This window comes from Haliaeetus albicilla, chromosome 18 (assembly GCF_947461875.1).
Source record: "Haliaeetus albicilla chromosome 18, bHalAlb1.1, whole genome shotgun sequence".
NCBI classification, from domain to species: Eukaryota; Metazoa; Chordata; class Aves; order Accipitriformes; family Accipitridae; genus Haliaeetus; species Haliaeetus albicilla.
This window is the reverse complement of record NC_091500.1, coordinates 8,088,660-8,108,301: the sequence shown is the minus strand read 5'-3', so window position 1 is coordinate 8,108,301 and position 19,642 is coordinate 8,088,660. Positions and strand designations below refer to the sequence as shown.

The 19,642-nt window shown below is 36.5% G+C and overlaps 1 protein-coding gene across 3 annotated transcripts in view; it reads right to left on the bottom strand.

Moving 5' to 3' along the window:
* Nucleotides 1-19,642, bottom strand: part of ATAD2B (ATPase family AAA domain containing 2B) — a 79,518-nt gene that overhangs the window by 25,005 nt on the left and 34,871 nt on the right. For 2 of the 3 annotated variants that reach the window (XM_069805692.1, XM_069805693.1), the window contains exons 16-23: nt 16,515-16,826; nt 12,617-12,749; nt 10,557-10,743; nt 9,700-9,885; nt 8,918-9,053; nt 8,411-8,607; nt 5,702-5,861; nt 1,862-1,984 (exon numbers count right to left, since the gene is read on the bottom strand). In XM_069805692.1, the coding sequence (XP_069661793.1) occupies nt 1,862-1,984; nt 5,702-5,861; nt 8,411-8,607; nt 8,918-9,053; nt 9,700-9,885; nt 10,557-10,743; nt 12,617-12,749; nt 16,515-16,826 (1,434 nt within the window). The remainder of the gene's footprint in view (nt 1-1,861; nt 1,985-5,701; nt 5,862-8,410; nt 8,608-8,917; nt 9,054-9,699; nt 9,886-10,556; nt 10,744-12,616; nt 12,750-16,514; nt 16,827-19,642) is intronic. The other variant, XM_069805694.1, reaches the window with a different exon arrangement.

Genomic DNA, 19,642 nt, shown 5'->3' with positions numbered 1-19,642 from the left:
TATCTTTTTCTTCGTTCATAACCATTTAATCTAATACAGCTTCTTCCATGCATTCCAAATATTCTGTCCTTGCTAATGCAGTAAGTGATCTTAGCCTTCCACACTCTGCAGATGGACCAACTGCAGAGCTCCTTTGCTCTTGAAACCACCACAATGTGGTCCAAAAGCATGAGCATCTTTGAAATGTGACTTGCAGGTATCTGCCACACTGTAACAGTTTCCATGCCGATGCGAAGAATGCACTTTGAAAACCTGCCCATTGTTGTATGTGAGCTGTTGTCACTCAACAACTGTACTGCTAGTCACCTATCTGTATCTGAAGGCCCACTAACCAGCATCTGACAACAGTATCTTCTTTTTCTGATTTAACAAGTTCATTGCATGACATCATCAGCCTTAACTATGACTTCTGAAAATCCACCTCTTTCAACAGGGTCTGCAGGTTTTGCCCCCAGAAATATATATTACTTGGTCACTGCCACAAAAAGAAGGGCAGCATTCCAGTTAGCTCTTGGAAGACTCGGAAGGAGAGACTTACAAGCTATACAGTCACTCTCTGTAACAAAGAGCTCTTACAAACAGTTACTTTAACCTCGGAAGCAATAACCTTTAACAATCATGGGGGAGTCATAATGGATAATTAACTGAGCTCAGCTCACAGTGTGACACTAAGGCCAGAATTGGGAATATTTTTATACTTCTAATAGAAAAGTACAGAGGAGAAATGAAGGCATTATATTAGTTCTATTTTACAACCACGGTGAATTACAATTTGTTCTCTTATCCACAATTCAAGACACACATTGGAAGCTTGTACAGAATTAAAAAAAAAAAAGCATGACTGAATAGGAAAATAAAAGGTACTGTATCAGTTTAAACCTGAAGAAGAGAAAGACTACAGATACTTGCATAGTTCAAAGAAATTTATTAATAAAGGGTCTTCAATCTACTGATAAAAGTATTCCATGAACCAGCAGCTGTAAGTTAAGACCAGCCAAATTCAACCTAGGAATCAAATAATGCAGTTTTTTACCAAAGCAGGAAACAGCTTGCCAAGGCAAAGCTGGAATTACTGAAATCAGTAATCCCTAAATCAGCATGAAATTTTGTTCTGATGTTATAGTTCAGTGATTTTCAACCTCTTTCATTTTCAGAACTTGAAAAATTTTCCATGGAGCTACAGATTTTTTCATGCAAACAGAGCCCTGTTCCCATACTGGGAATATGTCTGGGCTTCCGATTACCTTTTCTGGTCACTTTAGAAGCTGTCCACACACTTGGAGGTCTATGGACTACATGCTGAACATACCTGCAGTAATTTCAACAAATCTAAGTCAGTGATGTCCTCCAATGTAGGGGGCTATACTGCCTGATTCTGGACTGTTAGAATGTCAACCTCATGCTCCCCTCGATGTGGGTGTAATAGTTGCTTCTTAATCAACAGATCACCAAAAGTACATTTGTGCACAGGCCAGGGTGAACTGAAAATTCACTGTTTTAAATGCCATTCTCTCTAATCATAATTGTTATTACACTGCATTACATGGCATTTTTAGAATGCAGCTCTGGTTTCACCACATCTTCAGCTAGTACCACAATCCCAACATTTATCTGTCCACCGTGTTCTACAATACTTTCTGTACCAACAGGCAATGCATCCTTCTTTTGTGAAGATGGTGACTTATTGGACCAGCTCACATAGTTGGAAAAAGTAGACAAGTTTCACACTCAGTCATCCTTTAACATGCACTGCCTGAGTCTGACACATATTCTATATTTCATCTTAAATTTTTATATAGCCATTTTTAAATTCTGTTTTCTATCCCATATATGTTGTGTTATGATAAATGAAGTTACATACCTCTTTTTCTTCTCGCTTCCTTGATTTCTTCACACATCTTATTAAATTCTGGATCCAGTTCAGCAGCAATGATAGCATGAGCAGTGTCCTTCAAAGTACAAGCTCTGTGTCTAATTATTTTATCTAGAAAACAGGACAGCACGCTTGTTAATTTCCTCACAATTATGTAAATTCTTTACCATTTTATGTTGTTCTGTATTGCATATTACAACACTGATATAGACAGAAGTAACTGGGAAATATTACAAATGTATGAAAATGTAGATGGATCAATAACATAGCATGCTCAAAAATCACAACCCAGCTATTTAAGAAATATAGTATTTTTCAGAAGTACAAATTGTTACTTTAATCAATAGTGGCACTTACAAACAAATGCAAACAGTGAGTGATGAACACACCTAAATCAACTTGCAATCCTTAGAAACTTGCTAGAATCAGCAAGTGTACCAGTTCCTACAGGCAGATCTACACAGTATAATGGAGTACAGTGCAGAGAGTCCCAAAAGTAACAAGAGACTTGTCCAGGAATTAATTTACCCACTGGGGCCTAGGAACATTCATACAATTATACTGCCTGCAAAATCATACTGGACATCTCCTAAATCTGTAAGGTAGACCTGGCATGCTTATATTCCTCCCCTGTTTTTTTTTTTAACCTTAAATTATTGCTTAATTTTTATTTAACAACTGCTAGAAAATTCAAAATTGTGCTAAAACAGATTACTTTATTGCTTATATTGAATAGCTATTTCTCATTTTATTCCACTGAGAAAAACTGGCAACAAACAAGCCTCGAGTTTGCTACATTTTCATTTCTATTTGGGGAACAAGACAAAAAAAATATGGCCCACACTGGAAGCCTACATGTGACTCATGAAAAAACATTTTTTCAGAGAAGACCAGTTCCCATACCTTTGAAACACACAAAAGAAATTATTCCAATGCTGTTGAAATTTGAAAAGTAATTTTAACTTAATAAATAAGCTTGTATGTGGAGAAAATTGACATCTAGAATCTTGCTTTTCAATGAAACCTATAATACTCATTGTTTGCTTTTAGTACAAACGTACTTAATTTGTCAATTCATCCATACTGAATTATTTTTTCCAGCTGATGGAGGTACTTCAACAGCAAACATCAACATTAATGTCTACAACATGTTATGCAATTAGCAGATTTAATTTGTTTTATTAATCACTAAAGACAACAATTAAGAGTATCAGTGAACATTTATTAAATAAGGTTTATAATTCTAGAAACAGCAAATTTTACAGCTGGAAAAACTGCTGAGTGAAAAAGAATATCCAGTATCCAGCTCAAATGAGCCCTACATATGTTTCCTGGGGAAATCTAGTGCCACTTAAATCAACTGTAAACTAGAAATATTTACCCACATATATTTGTGAAGCATTATGTTTTATGATCACAAAAAATAAACTGCATTCTTTGCAGATGTAATTTTGCGATATTAGACCTTAAAAAGTTGGTCAGATAATAAAGCTTAGGATACCCTCGCAAAAGAAAGAAAGAGGGGGGAAAAAAAAAGAAAAAAAACTGAAGAAAAATCAAATCAAGAGTATTTGATTGAACCACTATTTTCCTCATATCCTGTGATCGGCAAGGCTTTCCCACAGACAGTGCTTCAAAGAGGTGAATACTATTGTGTCTAAAACACAATGGTTATGTTTCCACACCTTTAAGAACATTTCCTGGTCAAACAATGGAGGGAAAGAAAAAAAAAAAAACCCAAACAACCCACCCAAATCTTACTATATAACCTAGCTGAAATTTTATAGCAAAGTACCGGGGGGGGAGGGGGGGGGGCGGGGGGGGAATACAACGCCCCCCCCAAAAAACAAGGAAGCCAGTTTTGAATATCTGTACTGCATATAAAACCAGCTACTCTGGTACTCCTATTGCCTTTTCAACTGAATGACAGGATAGAAGCAGGTACAGTATGTTCTTCTGCAATTTTAAGCATGAAGCAGAGGCAAGCACATATGCCCAGCTTTAGAGAATGTGAGCATTTACAGGTTAATATTCAGTTAATGCATCTGAATGCATGTAATGCTTACATACATAGACATGATGTGCTGTTTCAGCAGTGTATTCATACAACAGCTCAAGAAATCTTGCATGCCAGAAGAGCAATACATCATTGACAACGCAGAAGACGGAACTATCTTTCATTACCTACTCAATGATGAGAAACTCCAATCCAAAACTTAGCCTAGAAATAGCCAGATCCATTTCTCCCAGCTCAGTCCTGATGGCATGGAAAACCAAAAACTATCCCTGTTTTGGTTCCCTAAATATATTTCTTAAGACTCTTTCTCTTTGGACAAGCTCAATGAAAACTTCTGTCACTAAACATTCCCCAAGCTGTCTTTGCTATTTTATGTTTTCGCCACACTGAACCTGCGACTCATGTCGTTTATGACCCTGAGCAGATCTGACCTTAGAAGTCTGTAGTCCCGTAACACCTGCTCTAAAACTTCAGAAAACCTCTTCAGACTACATTTCCTAGAATTAAACAACCCAGCCCACAGGTCCACATGGCCTAAAAATGAGAACAAAGGATGTATATTAATGCCAATTTTTCCCAAAGCCCATCACAAAGTCACAAACATACATCAGTTGCATGCAGGAGGTATGTCTCATAGTCCTCATCTTCTAAACAGGCGCTCTTCAGAGACACTCAGAATCCCAAATGTCCATTGGCTTTGATTAGTTCACATCACTTACACATTAGAAGTCCTCAAAAGTGCATTATCAGGATGATGGAAAACCTTTTGCTGTATTTTATCAATGTATTTTTTTTAGTTGTAAAACAAAATGCATCATAAATTGAAGAAATAAAAGTTTATTTTCCAAAGATATGAACCAGCACTGGTTTCAAAAGGCAAATGTGAAAAATGAGCATAACTATTTGACCAGACTATATTGTACCTAGTCCACACGTGAGACCATTTGCAAATGCCTCAGAAAACTTTGAGAAGCAAGAAAAATACAGAAAACCAGGCTTTAACCTGGTAAAATGATTTCACAAGATTTAATGAAAGACTTTTTAACACATTGGACTATATTTGTAGATGGACCCAGATTTCCAAGTATCACATATATCAAATACAACTACATGAAAAAGGTGCTTTGTTGTGGTTGTTCTTTTACTGATGATTCTTGAAGCTGCCAATTGAAAGGCCTTCTTTTGGCAATGTACACTATAAGGTAGCCCTAGCGAGTACACAAGATGTTCTTTCCTTACTTCGAGCATGTACAGCTTTTACATGCATTTCAATCTACAAATTCCATTTTAATTGAAAGCATCCCATCACACTTTGTCAAGACAATGCCTTATCATCTCCCCTAATCAGCTGCAACTAACTTCCTTGCCTGATGATTTATCCTGTTTTATTTCTGTCCCCAAATACATAGTTCTTAATTTCTGTCTGTGAATTTAATGTTCTAAGCCAATGTGGAAATAAAGTAGGCCACTGCCAGATTGCATGCAGGATTCTCTATAGAGCTCTCCAAATTACGTTGGGGTTTTGTTGCATATACAAAGTCTATTCACTGAAAAGGAGCTATCAAATTTGAAAAGGAACTACAAAACCTAATTTATTAGAACACAACTCTGAATGCTGTAGTTCTCCTGCTCTTATAATGTCCCCCAGTGTACCACATGCCTCAGAATACTACAAGCACAGACCCTTAGGACTTGCTTATCCTAATTATCAGATAGCATGCAGTTTATTTAAATGACTGAATAGTAACCAAATACATGATTAAATACCAGGCTTTCAGGTTTAGGTAGGCCAAAATGAAACAGGTCCTTACCTCCAGGATCTTTGTCTGGATTGTACTCCAATGCGTTGCTGCAGATCAGGTCAATATCTGTTAGGAAATCCTTGGCTGTTAAGTAGTTGTGTTTATCAATTTTGGTTATTACTGTTGATAGGTCCATTGGCTCTTTGATAACTTCAAGGTAATCTGAAACCTATAAACAAACAGCATACAGAAATGACACAGGAACACATGCATTCCATTTGAACACTGCCAATTTCACATCTTTATACTGTTATTCATTTCACATGCTTAGCTCTAATACATTAACTAAACATTCTGATTTCTAAACAAATTTATGTTGAAAACAGAAGTTTTACCAGACTAAATAAAACATAGGACTTCCAAAGCTACTTTTTCTTCAGTAGCTCACCAATTTATCTTCCAAAATTAATTTAATGGTATTTTTGAGGCAAAGCATTTTAACATAAATATATTGTTAATTTTATTTAGACTGAACTATTATTTTTTTTTATATATAGTGCTATAACACTGTCTTGGGTTAGAAAGGCAAATACAATCAGCCTAACTCAAAACCCTGGGAAAAACTAGGGAAGGTATATTCTGTTCACCTTGTAGGTAAAGTTCTCATTAAACTGAACAGTCAAATTACCAGCTTTTATATATCTTCTATTGAATAGTTCCTTCAATCACTCACTCAACAAAAGAAGTCTGGTTTTACCAATTGAAGACATTAGCCTGACTGTAAAGAAGGGCAGTCTAAAGAGAAAGCCTTGCGTCATAGTTCACAGCTTAATATGAGCTTAGCTTATAACCAGAGATTTAGCAACTACTAGGGTACACTAAAAAGTAACATAATTAATGATACCATAAGGGTCTCAAGCTTGATAGTGAAATGCATCAGCACAGCCACTGTAACAAAGTTCACCAAAGAATCTATGAATTTGTTACTTCAAGGAAAAAAACCCTATACTTGAATGTTTCAATGTGATTAAGACTACAATCAATTAAAAATACTGGCAGCCTCAGAAACAGTATTGCGTTTTTTCTTTTGAGATCACGCATGTATGATGGTGGCTGACAAAATACTGAGGAGTTAAATACATAATTCAGATCAAGCCATAATGGCTCCATAAGAATTTTTTTTAATAAAGTATCTGTAGACATTCATACAAAAATACATTACAACATAAACCAACATTAACGCATTACTTCAGTGGACAGCAGTCTATCACCCAATTCCTTAAATATATACATTGAAATTTATGATGAAAAATTAAAATTGCAAAAATTCTCTTTTTGTCTCCCTCTATGGAAACATGATGATAATTGGTTCAGTGATTGGAAAGCCAAGCCACAGGCTTCCTTTTCATGTCAGCACATCATCAGAAAGAATCTTCACTGGAAACTGTAATCATTGCTGCTGAATTAGTCAAGGAAAATCCTTGACTTAAAGTAGCAGCATTCTCTGCAATGCCAAGTAGGAGTGGAACAAACTTAATGCATTTTCTAAGTCAGTCAAGCAGACAGGCTGTTGCAGAAAAGGAAAGGATAGTCCTGTGCTTAAATGCACCAGGTGGGATGAAAAGGATTACATTTAATTTCTAGTGCTGTGATATATTAGCAGGGTTTTTGGCAAGTGTTTAAGTAACAAATTCACATTTTAATTCTCTCCATCTACAAAACAAGGACGGTAATTTGTTCGTTCTTTATGTGACCTTATGCAAGTTTAGACCACAAGTTCTTTGGGGAAAGAAACTTCCTTTACTACGTATATGAAGTGTTTCCACCAATAATGGACCTCTCAAGCAGTTTCATAAGAAAAATCAAAGTTACTGGTCAGACCATGCTCACACTGTAAGTGGCCACATTAAAGAGTTCTTGTCAGTCTTTCAGAAACAGTCAGCTACTGAACACTATGGAAAGCTCAAATTAAGAGAAGACTGCATGGGCCAATAAAAGACACCTGTTCCATCCTGCCTAGAATTTACACCGCAAATCTGCTTTTTACAGTGCTGTACTTTTAATGTCCCATATTCATCTCTTAATGTCTTCCAAAAGAGATGCTTCTCTTCAGAAGCAATTAAGCATTTTTTTTTAATTTAGCAAGCTTGCAAAGCTTGCAGTGGGCCAGCATCTGATCTCAAAGTCAGACCGAACGTAATCCTATTCATATAGCAGCACCTGAAAATAGATTTGCAGATCAAACTGTCTCATCAGTTAGGTGTGCATACTCCATAATCGACCAGTTAATGCCTTATTATGTGCTACCATCTGTGATTAATGGCATCCACAAGCATTACTGCTGAAATTATTCAACAATACTATTAATGCTGAATTCATTACAGAACACAGATCACTTTCCCAATATTATCATGCCTATGATTACAGTGTTGTAAAAGCCTTTATTACAGAATTATATTTATGGTTTCAAATATTTCAGGAGCACTTGTAGGGATAGGAGTGATGGCATTTTGAAATGCTGATTTCAGTTATAAAATTGACAGGAATGCACAAGGTTTTTTAATAGGTCACTGGTATAGCCAAAGAACATGCTCCAACTCCTTGCATCACAGATGATGAAGCTGTGACTATCTCACCAGCTAAAAATCAGCATTTTAGATTGTACAGATCATGGATCAAACATCTATTTTTCTTATTAATGTATCAATTTCTTTTTTTAATTTATATTCTTTTTCTAATAGTTTCAACTTCATTGTTTGCACATTACTGAAACAAGACCTCTTCAATATCCACCGGTTTGCTGAAGATGTTAAAGCGTTTGTCTGTGGCCAGCCTCTTGGTAACATCCCTGAGAAACAACCGCAGCTCTCTCAATGTGTTCTCTTCCTGGTCCTCCATTCGCTGTTTTTCTGCTTCTGACAGCTCACGGGCAGGACATGGCAGTGCAAGAGGAAGAACTTCCAGAGCACGAAGAGCTAGGGAAAAAAACAAGAAGTCAGACAACGGAAATACTAACAACACAGTGGCTCTTGGGATTATGCCACTCCAGATTCCATTACATATTTAATCTGCCTCATCGACCTGTCACTGCATCCTTAACCCCACAGCTCTCCATTTTCCAAAACTGATAACTCTAATGCACGAAATTTATTCTGGGCACTGATTAACACTGTCAAACGTTAATTACACCAAGCGTCATTTACCCACACCTTTTGAAAAAGGAAAATATCACAAAATAAAACATTCAGATGACATTATTATTGGTTTTACTGTAACTTAGTTTACCAGCCTGTTTCCTTCTTGGTGGGGGCATTGCTGCCTCATCAAGAATTAACCCTTTGAAAAATCGCAATCTGTCTTCTTCACTTGGTCTTTGAATATAAAAAACCTCTTCATACTGGATTCTGAAAATACATTTCACCTAAAAAAAAAAAAAAAAAGAAAATTGAGCCCCCACTCAAAAAATACATTATTAATGACCATACTAAAACACTAGTCATAAACTACTCAAAATTAGCCACAGAAGAGAAGATAGTAAACTCTACCCAAAGCTGCATGCACAACCTTGGGAAAACAAATACTTGTAATTCTCACTGAATTTTCTGTAGTAATTAAACTTTCAGTATCCCATGATCCTAACAATGGCCACCTCTGTAGTGAGAAGAAGAGAAAGGGCAGAAGAAAAAAAAAATCAAAGAAAATGTTGAGGAAAAAAACAGGAATTCCCCTTCCCCATCCTGAGCCTCAGAAGATGTAGAGCTAAAGATTAGGCCTTTAGACTAAATCTGCATTTAATTATACTGGAGTAATTTGTCAAAATGAACAACTGACAAAACGAACAATTTTGTCTTCTCAGCAAAGTAGCATGGAAATTATGAAAATCGGTAATATGGATGTACATCCCTCATTAAAGAAAACTACAAACATTTAATTAATATTACATTTTCAGTTTCACATATTTTAAATTAAGTTAGAAAAACACTGCAAAACAATGGTTTTACATGATCAAAACATTCTGAAGAGCACATACCTCCCCCTAACAATGCCTCCTTCCACAATAAACTTACCTCTTCAGGCAATTCACTATACATGGACTCAGAGGTAGACAGTAGAAATATAGGGGAGAAGGATGGTATATCTTGCAGCAAAGTTAGAAAAGTAGCTCTCACAGTTTCACTGACAGCTTCCCACCAATCGCCAATATGAGGCATGTAAACAATACTTGGTACTGTTCTTCGAGCTTCACGAAAGATCTAATTAAAAGAAACAGTGGTATTTAAATGGAGAAACTAATTGTTCTTATCACTTGTAATACAATTACTGTGGACTAGGAAATGACTCCTGGTTTTGGTATTTTATAAACAGAAGTTCCAGTAAAATAAAATCATCTAATGATAAATGCTTTCTAAACAAGTGTTTGTGCCTCTTAACTGTATCATTCAATTATTTTACGCCAATGTGCTAGGAAGGCTACAAAACAACTACTTACCAAATATGTTTTAAAAACTTGCTAAGACTGAATAATCAAGATGATAATTAAACTGGTTTGCAATCCAAGCAAAATCCACCACAAACTGTTTTGAAACCTAACACATTTAAAACTAAGTAAATGAACCTAGAACTACAGCACACCAGTTCATACACAAGCTAATAAAATGAAAATCAGGAACCTAATACCCAGATTAAGCTTACTTGACATTAGGTATGTGACTGAGGGGGCAAGTTAAAAATGTAATTACTCTCACTAGTCAGCAGAGATCTCAATCACCCTCTAGAGACCCCTTTCTTTTAAACATGAAAATAGAAGGAGCCTATGAAAACCTGGCTTTTAAGTTACATTCCAGTTAGCTGCTTTTATATTGATGCAACTAATCTGTTCCAGAATTACATAATTTACTCATTACAAGAGAATCTGAAATGTCACCTGTGCACATGATTCTTCAGGCGTTTTGGCACTGACTGAATAAAGTGCTGGCAGATCTAGCCTGTGTACAGAGAATTTTTCAAGACTGTGCAATAGTGCTGGAGCAAGGTGCGAAGTCTGACCCGAACCTCTCTCTCCAGATAGCAGTAATCTTGGTCGGTAAGAGGTTGGCTGGTGATAAGCTGACCTGCAACAAAGTAACAGTTACAAAATACAATTAACATGCCAATGTTATCAATGGATGGATATATATAATAAGATATTTTAGAATCCAAAAGACTTTCAATAATGGGTAATCGTTTCCTACTATTACCTAAAAAGATTCAACTAACTCTACTATACCTCAACACTACTCCAAGTCTCAATAACTCAAGCTTTGTCTATTCTTTGATTTCACAACAATTTAATTCAAACTCATCTGTGCAAAGCTATGCACATATTAAATTCATGAAAATTTTTATTATAAGCAGTTTATTTAAAACCAATTCCTTGATCATATAAAAAGACTTAATGGACTTCCAGTGAAGATATCTATTTAATAATGTCTAGTTCACTCCTAACTACTAAAGTATCTCTTTAGTAGCCTCAGGAATCCCAGATCAATCCATTCATCCCGTAAGCGCTACCCAAGATTTCCAAGAACCACCTAACATTCCAATGCTTTATTTAAGAAATAGGACCTGAAGTAGGACTGAATAAAATCACTGTTCATCTTCTATTCTAGCATATCCATACACTTCTATTCAGTAGATTTCCAGACAGAAGATTTTAAAGGAAAAACTGCAAAGGTAAACTTATTTTTTAGTTTTGCTGTTGAGAAGAAATGATAAGGAGTTCATACAAAGATTTTAGGGGGTTTTTGTTTGTTTTGTGGGTTTTGCCCTGTTGTGGGGACAAGTGAGACATGAAGAGAGAAGCATTAGGTTTTTGCATCAAAAGTCCATTTATAGAAAATTGATTATGAAACAAGAAAGTTTCTTTGATCAGTTTGCATTTTCTCCCACTAAGACATTTTTATCTGCACATCAATCAGCTCAGGCAGTGAAACAAGACTGGCTGGTTTTATTTCAGGTTAAATATTTTATAACAGCTATGAACATTGTTGACCTTTGGCTTTTCAGTTCTGGTGGTGGAAGGGTTACACACACAGATAGCAATCAAAGATGCTCAGAAAGACAAATTAAGGCAGGCTTACGTACTTTACAAAAATAAACATATTCTTCCAGATTATTTTATTTAGACACGCATCTACACAAATATATATCGGCATTTTGGGTTTGGGTTCCCCTCTCCCAACCTCACAAGAAAAGGTTAAATTTGGCATTAAAATACCTGACTATGTATCTCAAACTATTTGAACTTAAATCCTTATTTTTAAGCCTAGATTCCCATAAAGGCTGTTCTGGCACTACTCTTTAGCACAAAAATTTTAGCAGCTTTCCACAAGATGGCTCTACTAAACAGTACTACTATTGAACAGACTTCCTAACCTCATTTTCTTTATTTAGTAAACTCCCTGCAGAACTCATCATATAAAGTAGTTTAAAACTATTCTTAATACAAAACACTCATCCAAATTTCACGCACACTTTCTAAATTCCCACTTTCCCAAAACTGTCCATGAAAAACAATGAAAAAAAGATGTTAGAAATTCTGAATGCATTAATTATATAAAGCATCCAAACAGCTGCATACACTGAAGCTCAACAATACTTTAGACCAAGAAAAAGCAAACAATCCCTCCAAAATATTCCTACATACCTCTCTTCCCAGTTCTTAATCTTTCAAATCAAAATGGCTTGCTACAATTAAGAATTGCTGTTAATATCCTTACTTCTAAGCTATACCTGTCTGTTGCAAAATACTTCTGATTACTGTCTAGGATGTGGCCTCTCCTAAAACCATTCACATACCTAAAATACTCTTTTCCATGCACTTACATGTTTCTATTACAGAACACCATTGCCATCACAAAGCAAAAGATCATCTTTGTTACCTCTTCTTACATAAGAATTTCTTGGTTTCATCTATCTGGTTATATGCATTTAGAAAACACTCACATTGTAAAATGAAGGTAGGGTTTATGGATAGCAGCTGATGACTGTTTCTTTGGTGATCCTGAGTGACAGCTCGTCTCAAAAATTGATGAAGCATTCTCATCTTCACTATCATCTAATATTAGACTTGGTACATCTGTTCCAAGAAATATATTAATTAGAACCTTATCACTTCTAAGTGCACGCACAACAAACAAGAAAAGACATTACAATTTTCTTCATGTAATTTAAAACATTTTCAAATGTAGAAAAAATGAGTTAAAAGTGTCTAAATATTAGAACACAGAATAATAAGTACTTATTACTTCAAAAACCAAAACAAATTAAATATTGTAGAAGTCTAATCATAATTACAATTTGGTTTTTTAAATCATCAGGCAGAACAACTTCACAAATACAACAAATGTTTAACTTGTTATGAAATGCTTCCTTTGCTTTTATTTCACAGCTAGAGGTTTTTCAAGAATAAAGTTATAAAATCTGTAATTCCTCAAACTATATAGAATTTTGTACTTATTTATTTAAGTGCCCAAATTTTGAGGTACACTTCTTCCAAAGTTATTCTCAGCACGACTACCTAGACAATGTATGTTTATGAAGAATTGTCTTCCACCCTCTGATAATCTGCCAAAGAATGTCAAACTACTTTTTATCAAAATCAGCTCAATTCGTTCCATGCTTATATGCTATACCTTAACCTATTTTAATTCCTTTGCTAATAATGAGCTGAAGTACTCTCTACATAGACCTTCAGAAACAAAAAGCTAGAAGACTGATTACATTCAGAAGCCAGACTGCAGGGATAAACAACTGCAAAAAATACAAATATGGCACTAAAACAGAACAACCAGTTGACAGTCAAAAATCAGGCACAGCTAAATTAGCTACCAGAGCTGCAACAGGATTAAGAGTAGACTGCTGCGATTTGATAATGGGAAAAAACTGCTGCAACATCTTTACTTGCCCCAGGAAACGTTGATGTCACCCTAAGCAAGCCACTCATTCTCATTCCCATAGAGAAATCAGTCTGCAACGATGGGATGAAAATGGTCACGATCACTCAGCTGTACAGTAAAGAGCAGTGCAGGGGCCAGGTCTCCTGAGGGACAAAATGCTCTGCAATGGATGGGCAGCATTTCTGAGAGCAGCCCAGAGTCACTGCAGCGCACTGCCGTTCAGGGCAACCACCGGACTTCCTAACAGTAGCTCAAGGTGGCCACAGCCGCTTAGAAAAATGGACTGCTGTGAAATGAAAGTGTGAAATACAGAGGTATCTAAGTGTTATTCTCAAATATATGACCCACTGCCTTATTTGCCCGATTTACATGAAGCCAGGTCCTGCTACACTGATCAAACCACCGCCACGGGACAAAGGAATCAACTTCAAAGCAGCGTTAAGTGTTGGATGGGGACGCCATCTAAGGGCTATGCATCTAGACATACAGTGCCAGGAAAATTTCTCAACAGACAACAAAGGTTCCCTTAGTTGGCTGTGTGATTGAAGAAACTGGATTCAGAGTAGGCTGGGCAGGATTAACATTCTGCTGGTATGGGATGAGGACATGCCACATCCCTTGGCAAGACATGATGCAGTCACACACCTGACAATCATTCCTCAGGGGGCAAAGATAAAAAAGGCTTGCAGACCCCAACCAGTGGCCAAAAGCTAGTCCATAACAAGAAAAAGCAGTTCAGAAGCTGCTGGACATTTAGCTCCAGGCAAGGATAGAAGTCTTCAAATCAACTGGACACAGGCCTCCTAACCCTTGACTCACTGCAGTCCTTAAATAGGCAGAATTTTTCCTATAGCAAATGTAGACCATAGGGTAAGTCCTATAGTCATGCACTGGACAGAGCTTTCACTTCCTAAAATATGTAATTATTAAAAAAGGCAGCCCATCTTTTAATCCCAGGCATCAGGCCTCTGTGACATCCTTTACTTGAGCGTCTGACTCACTGAATTACAAGAAACAGTAATCATTAGTGAACTGCAAAGACGTGTAGAAAACTAGATTTGCAGATTGTAAGCACATCAATAAGCATTTGCTATTATACCTGGCTCTCAGTTCAAGAAAAACTGAAGCCCTAGTGTGTAATCTACATTTACATTTAAAATCCTTGTACACGAACGTGGATTTTGCTGGTTTTAACACAGATTAAACTTATTATTCAGTATTTTCTTGGGTTTAAGGGGGTAAGAAGAAAAACTAAGGTACAGAGGAAACATTAAAAGAAACCTTAGTTCATGTATCTTCAAAATCGATTATCTACAAACATTTAAAAGTAGCCATAGCAGCAGGATTATCTAGTAAAGCTACTATTTAAATCAATGAATGCTTCCACACTCACTTAGCAGTAATGAGCAGTAATAAATGGGAATGTAAAGAATGTAACTGAAGAAAATATTCTGAATTAGAACTTTACAACAAAGACAGGGACGCCTAATTCAATTCTTCAACAATAACGACAGTCTCTAAATTGGCCTTTACCAACAGGTCAACAGTATACAGACTTAAGCATCTTAAACAACTTTGGTTACAAGAGCCTAATACGATCTAACTGCAGCTGCAAGGCAGCTCACTTCCCCCTACCCACCACCACATGCTCCCAGGCCCCAACTCGTGCCAACTCCAACACTTGTTAAAACCTCCAGCTATCCCACAGTCAGCAGAAAACTAACCCGAAAAAATACATCATTTTTGGACGAGTTTGCTGGCTAACATGGTCTAACAAAAGGCCTGACATACTGAAGTAAGTGGAAGGGATAGAGCAAAAATGCACAGCTGGGCTGGAGGAACTGCAGCAGCCAGCACAAGGATCAGCTTAAGCTGCCTGGGATGCAGTCTGAAAGTGTGCTCTGGAATAGGAATGAAAAGAAAGTCATGGCTGTCACAGGTTTGCTTCATGACTAGGCTATTTTCAAGCTAATCACACACAACCACAAGTACTGTTTACACAGTTGGAGGGGTGAGGGTGATCCCAGATAAGAACAGTAGAAAATAGTATGTCAGAATAAGTAGGTATCAAAACCAAGGTATCTTGTTCAACATTTAACTACCAAGAAATGACAAGGGTAACTATTAAAGTATGTCTCAGAGAAGAGCTGGGTAAAAAAACCCAGAACCTATTAACTCACTGCAAGTCAAAACAGTCAGTCGCATTCCTTCTTATTCCCTGCTTCCTCAATGCACTCACATTGCTCCCATTGCAGCAGGGTTCTGGCATACATCTGACCCCTTAGTGAGTTGATTTTACTCACTAATTTGGCAAAAAGCTAACTTGACAAAACAGCAAATAGTTCTCCACTTGGCTAAGCCAGCAGAATCAACTCAGAGGATCAGGAGTGTATCAGGTCAGTTCAAGCAGCGGGAAGTCTCAGGACTTTCTCCTTAACCACCAGATGACCATTACACAGGCTGAGGTATCTCGGCTAACCACAGTCTCACCTGCCAAGCTGCAAGCTTCCCACAGCACTTCTTTGCAGCCTGCTTCTGCACCATCAGCCAGCAAAGGATTGGGCACAGCTAACTGACACTCAGGACAAGAGCTACAATTTCAGGTCCTAACACACTGAGCAACATTATCTCACTGTTTGCTTTTGTTCTGCCATCTGATTATGGCCCATTATTTCTCTTTTTTAAATTGTAAATTACTTGAACATTCTCCTTTTTTCAGGTGGCACTCATAGCTAAGGGATCTTGGCCTATATAGGTCAGTTTATTAAATTCCAGAGCAACGTGGAATCAGCAAAAATAATTATGCAACATCCAAGCGAACTGAATTTACATACTAAAAACACTGAACCAAATACACGTCAGGTTTAAGGCTAGCAATACAAGAAAGCCAGCTGAAATACTTCCAAATTGAAACAGCATTTGAAAAAAAACCCCAAACCACATACCTTCACTTTTGTCACCCTGGCTAAATTCAGCATGAGGAAATACTTTGTGTAAAACCTCAAGAAGGTTGGTGAAGGTACGCTCCAACAGTGGTCTGATCACAGGAGATAACGCATGTCCTGAAGACGTCACGGCACGTTGGGAAGCAGGCACAATATTCTGCATTGCATGATAAAAATCCTGTGCGCTGAGAACTACTGAAGAAACATCAAGCTGTAGTTTCTGACTGCTCACATAAATCTGGGGATAGCGTCGTCTCAGGGCAATCAAGGCAGCCTCAGTGCAAAGTGCTTTTATGTCAGCTCCACAGTACCCTAGTGCACACAAAACCAAAAATACCTTCCATGAAATAGCATTGCTGTGCTACATATATTTCAAACATGCCTAAAGCTAAAAACAATCAGTAATACTTAATTGTCAAGGTCCACAAAGCATCTGCCAAAAGGTATCAGGTCATAATCCAGTGACAGTGTTGTGTACCTAGAAATTATGTACAGGTATATTGAAACACAGTAAGAAATTAATTCCACATTGAGGTTAAAATGACCTACTTTTTCACATAGCGTATTTTCAGCCCAGGGTTATAGGTCTGTCATCACTCTTTCTTCTTCCTTAATACTGTCTAAAGTATGTGTGCAATTTTAAAAGGCTAGCCCCTCTCCTCCTTTTTTTACTTTAATATCTCTATATGAAAATATTTTTTAATAGCAAAGTAATTTTGTTATACTGGATGAACATCACCGACTTTAAACTTTTACAGCCTGAGAAAATGAGCAGTACAAAGAAAAATGTTTCATGAGTAAAATACGGAAGAGATGAACTCTCTTGTTAAAAAAGTATACTGTGGACTCTTGGAAAAATGTGAACTTCTACTATCAAGAAAAATGTTTCAGACTTTTTAGAGTTTCATAATTTTACTAATATAACCAAAAGAGTAGAAAAACTATTAAAAAGCACTAGAATTTTAATTTAGCCTAGCTTTGTAAATATCTACAGGTGGCTACCTATAATTGCTTAATCATCATTACTGAAAAACACAGATCTGGTAATTAGGAAATACTGAGAGACTTAATACCTCTGTGTCTTTTGCAGTACTAATAGTTTGGGGGTTTTTCTCCAGAGCTAGAAATTAGATTAAAATTCTTCCATATCTCTCAGCAAAAGACATTAATATGCCACTGTATTTTGTAGCACCATCACTCCACCTTTCAAAAACGTAAAACGTTATTCCAGTGGGAAAACTCTTTTAGAGAATTATAGTCACTATAGGAAAACATGCTGCACTGAGGTATTGCCACATAAAAGTTTATGGGTTTGCAACAAAGTGTTTATAGAAGCTAATTAATCAATTCTTTAGTTGAATTATTCGCAAACAACATTTTTTTTTTTAATCAGACTTCCTCCTCCCCGCCAGGTCTTACACTATTTGCACTTCTACTCTATTTTTGTACTGGTCTTTTGGTAGCACCAAGTCCCAAAAACTGAATCCTGCCTTGTTTCTCTCTCTATCCTCTGATGTTCTTTCAGTGCTACTGGCATATATATTTTTACAAGATCCATACAGCAACAAGGAACAAAGGTGATTCCATACAAAGTGTTGAAAAATAAAAAAGGAAGCAATTAATATGAAGGACAGACAATTTTCCATCCCCATCTTTCAGATACATAAATTGGGGGATAACAATAAAAGATACCAATTTTTCAGCTATGAAGACAACTTAATTTGGCTGAGACTTCAAATTCCACCTTTTTTCATATATACTTGAAAATCATTTTTAAAAAGGAAAAAAAGCAACAGATGGAAGATCACCATAAATATCAGACTCTTGCAACTTTTAAACTAAGCTTTCCAATTTTATAAAAAGGTTAGTAGCTATAATTGTGTAAAATTGATGAGCACGCACTGCGACTGTTATCTAAAAAGTATGTAGCAATTCACATTCACAAGTTACCTTAAAATAAATACATGTGATATTTTAAATATGTTCAAATACATCCACTATGTTAAGCAATAGGGAACTAATTATTTACAGCACTAAGGCTGTTGGTTGTTTTTTTTTTAACTAACCCCTGTCATGAAATCAAAACCATGCAGGCATGCTTCATCAACCATGTGAACCTATTAGACAGTAGCTACAGGTGCATCAGAGAAATCAAAACCAAGGTTTTTCCTCTAAATTCCTGCTTTGTTCTTTCAATGCCAGGTATCACATTCCCATTTAAATTGGTCCACTTCTCATCTAACAAGCATACCAGATTAAAAAAAAATTGGGGGGGCACTAAACCAAAGCTTAAATCAAAGATGTGCTAGAGATATATAGCACCCTGAATGCCTGTCACTTTAAAAACTAGTTTAGTATCTTTATGACAAAAGATTCAGCAGCTCAGGAGCTTTCCAATTTTTCTATTAATAAATGCTGTAATATCACTTTCTAACAGTCATTTTAATCACCGCTTGTACATCTCCAAAGAATTGCAAAATTAGGAAATAATAGCCTGTAGCCTATTTTTAAAATTGAATTCTCAGGTGATCAGATACACAATTAGTCTCCATTTCTACTTTTCAATTCTCAGGAGCAATTACATTTGAAGACTAATAATTGGTGTCTCTTTTTGAGGGACTCTCTTGTGCATACTGTATATCCATTTCAGTGACAGGAAAACTGCAAAAATCCTGTATCTTGTGAAACATTAAAGAGCTTTTTATTTCTAAGAACTAAATGCACACTGATTAAGAGGAAGAAAAACAGGAGTAAAGTATTGTCAAAGCAAAATAAAATGTATCATGCCAACAGCAAATAACCTGAATGCATTTTTGCCCAAACTGACGCTATAATATAAAACCAAGGCTCAGTGCATTTGCTTCCATTTTTGAAGCATCTCACAGAGGATGTTCAATTTGGCAGGCAGAATGTACTGGCACACCTTAACTCAGCACAAAACAAGTGTTCTTGTCAAGTAGCCGTTTTGTTCTACCCATCACCACCACCACACTGTGCTAAACATTTTCGAAGTACAACTTTCAAAGAGCAGCACACAAGTGGACTCCCATGTAGGTTTCCAACAAATGCATTTTGATCACTGAAATTTTACAGCCATAGTCTTCCACCTCTACTGTGCAAAAATTATG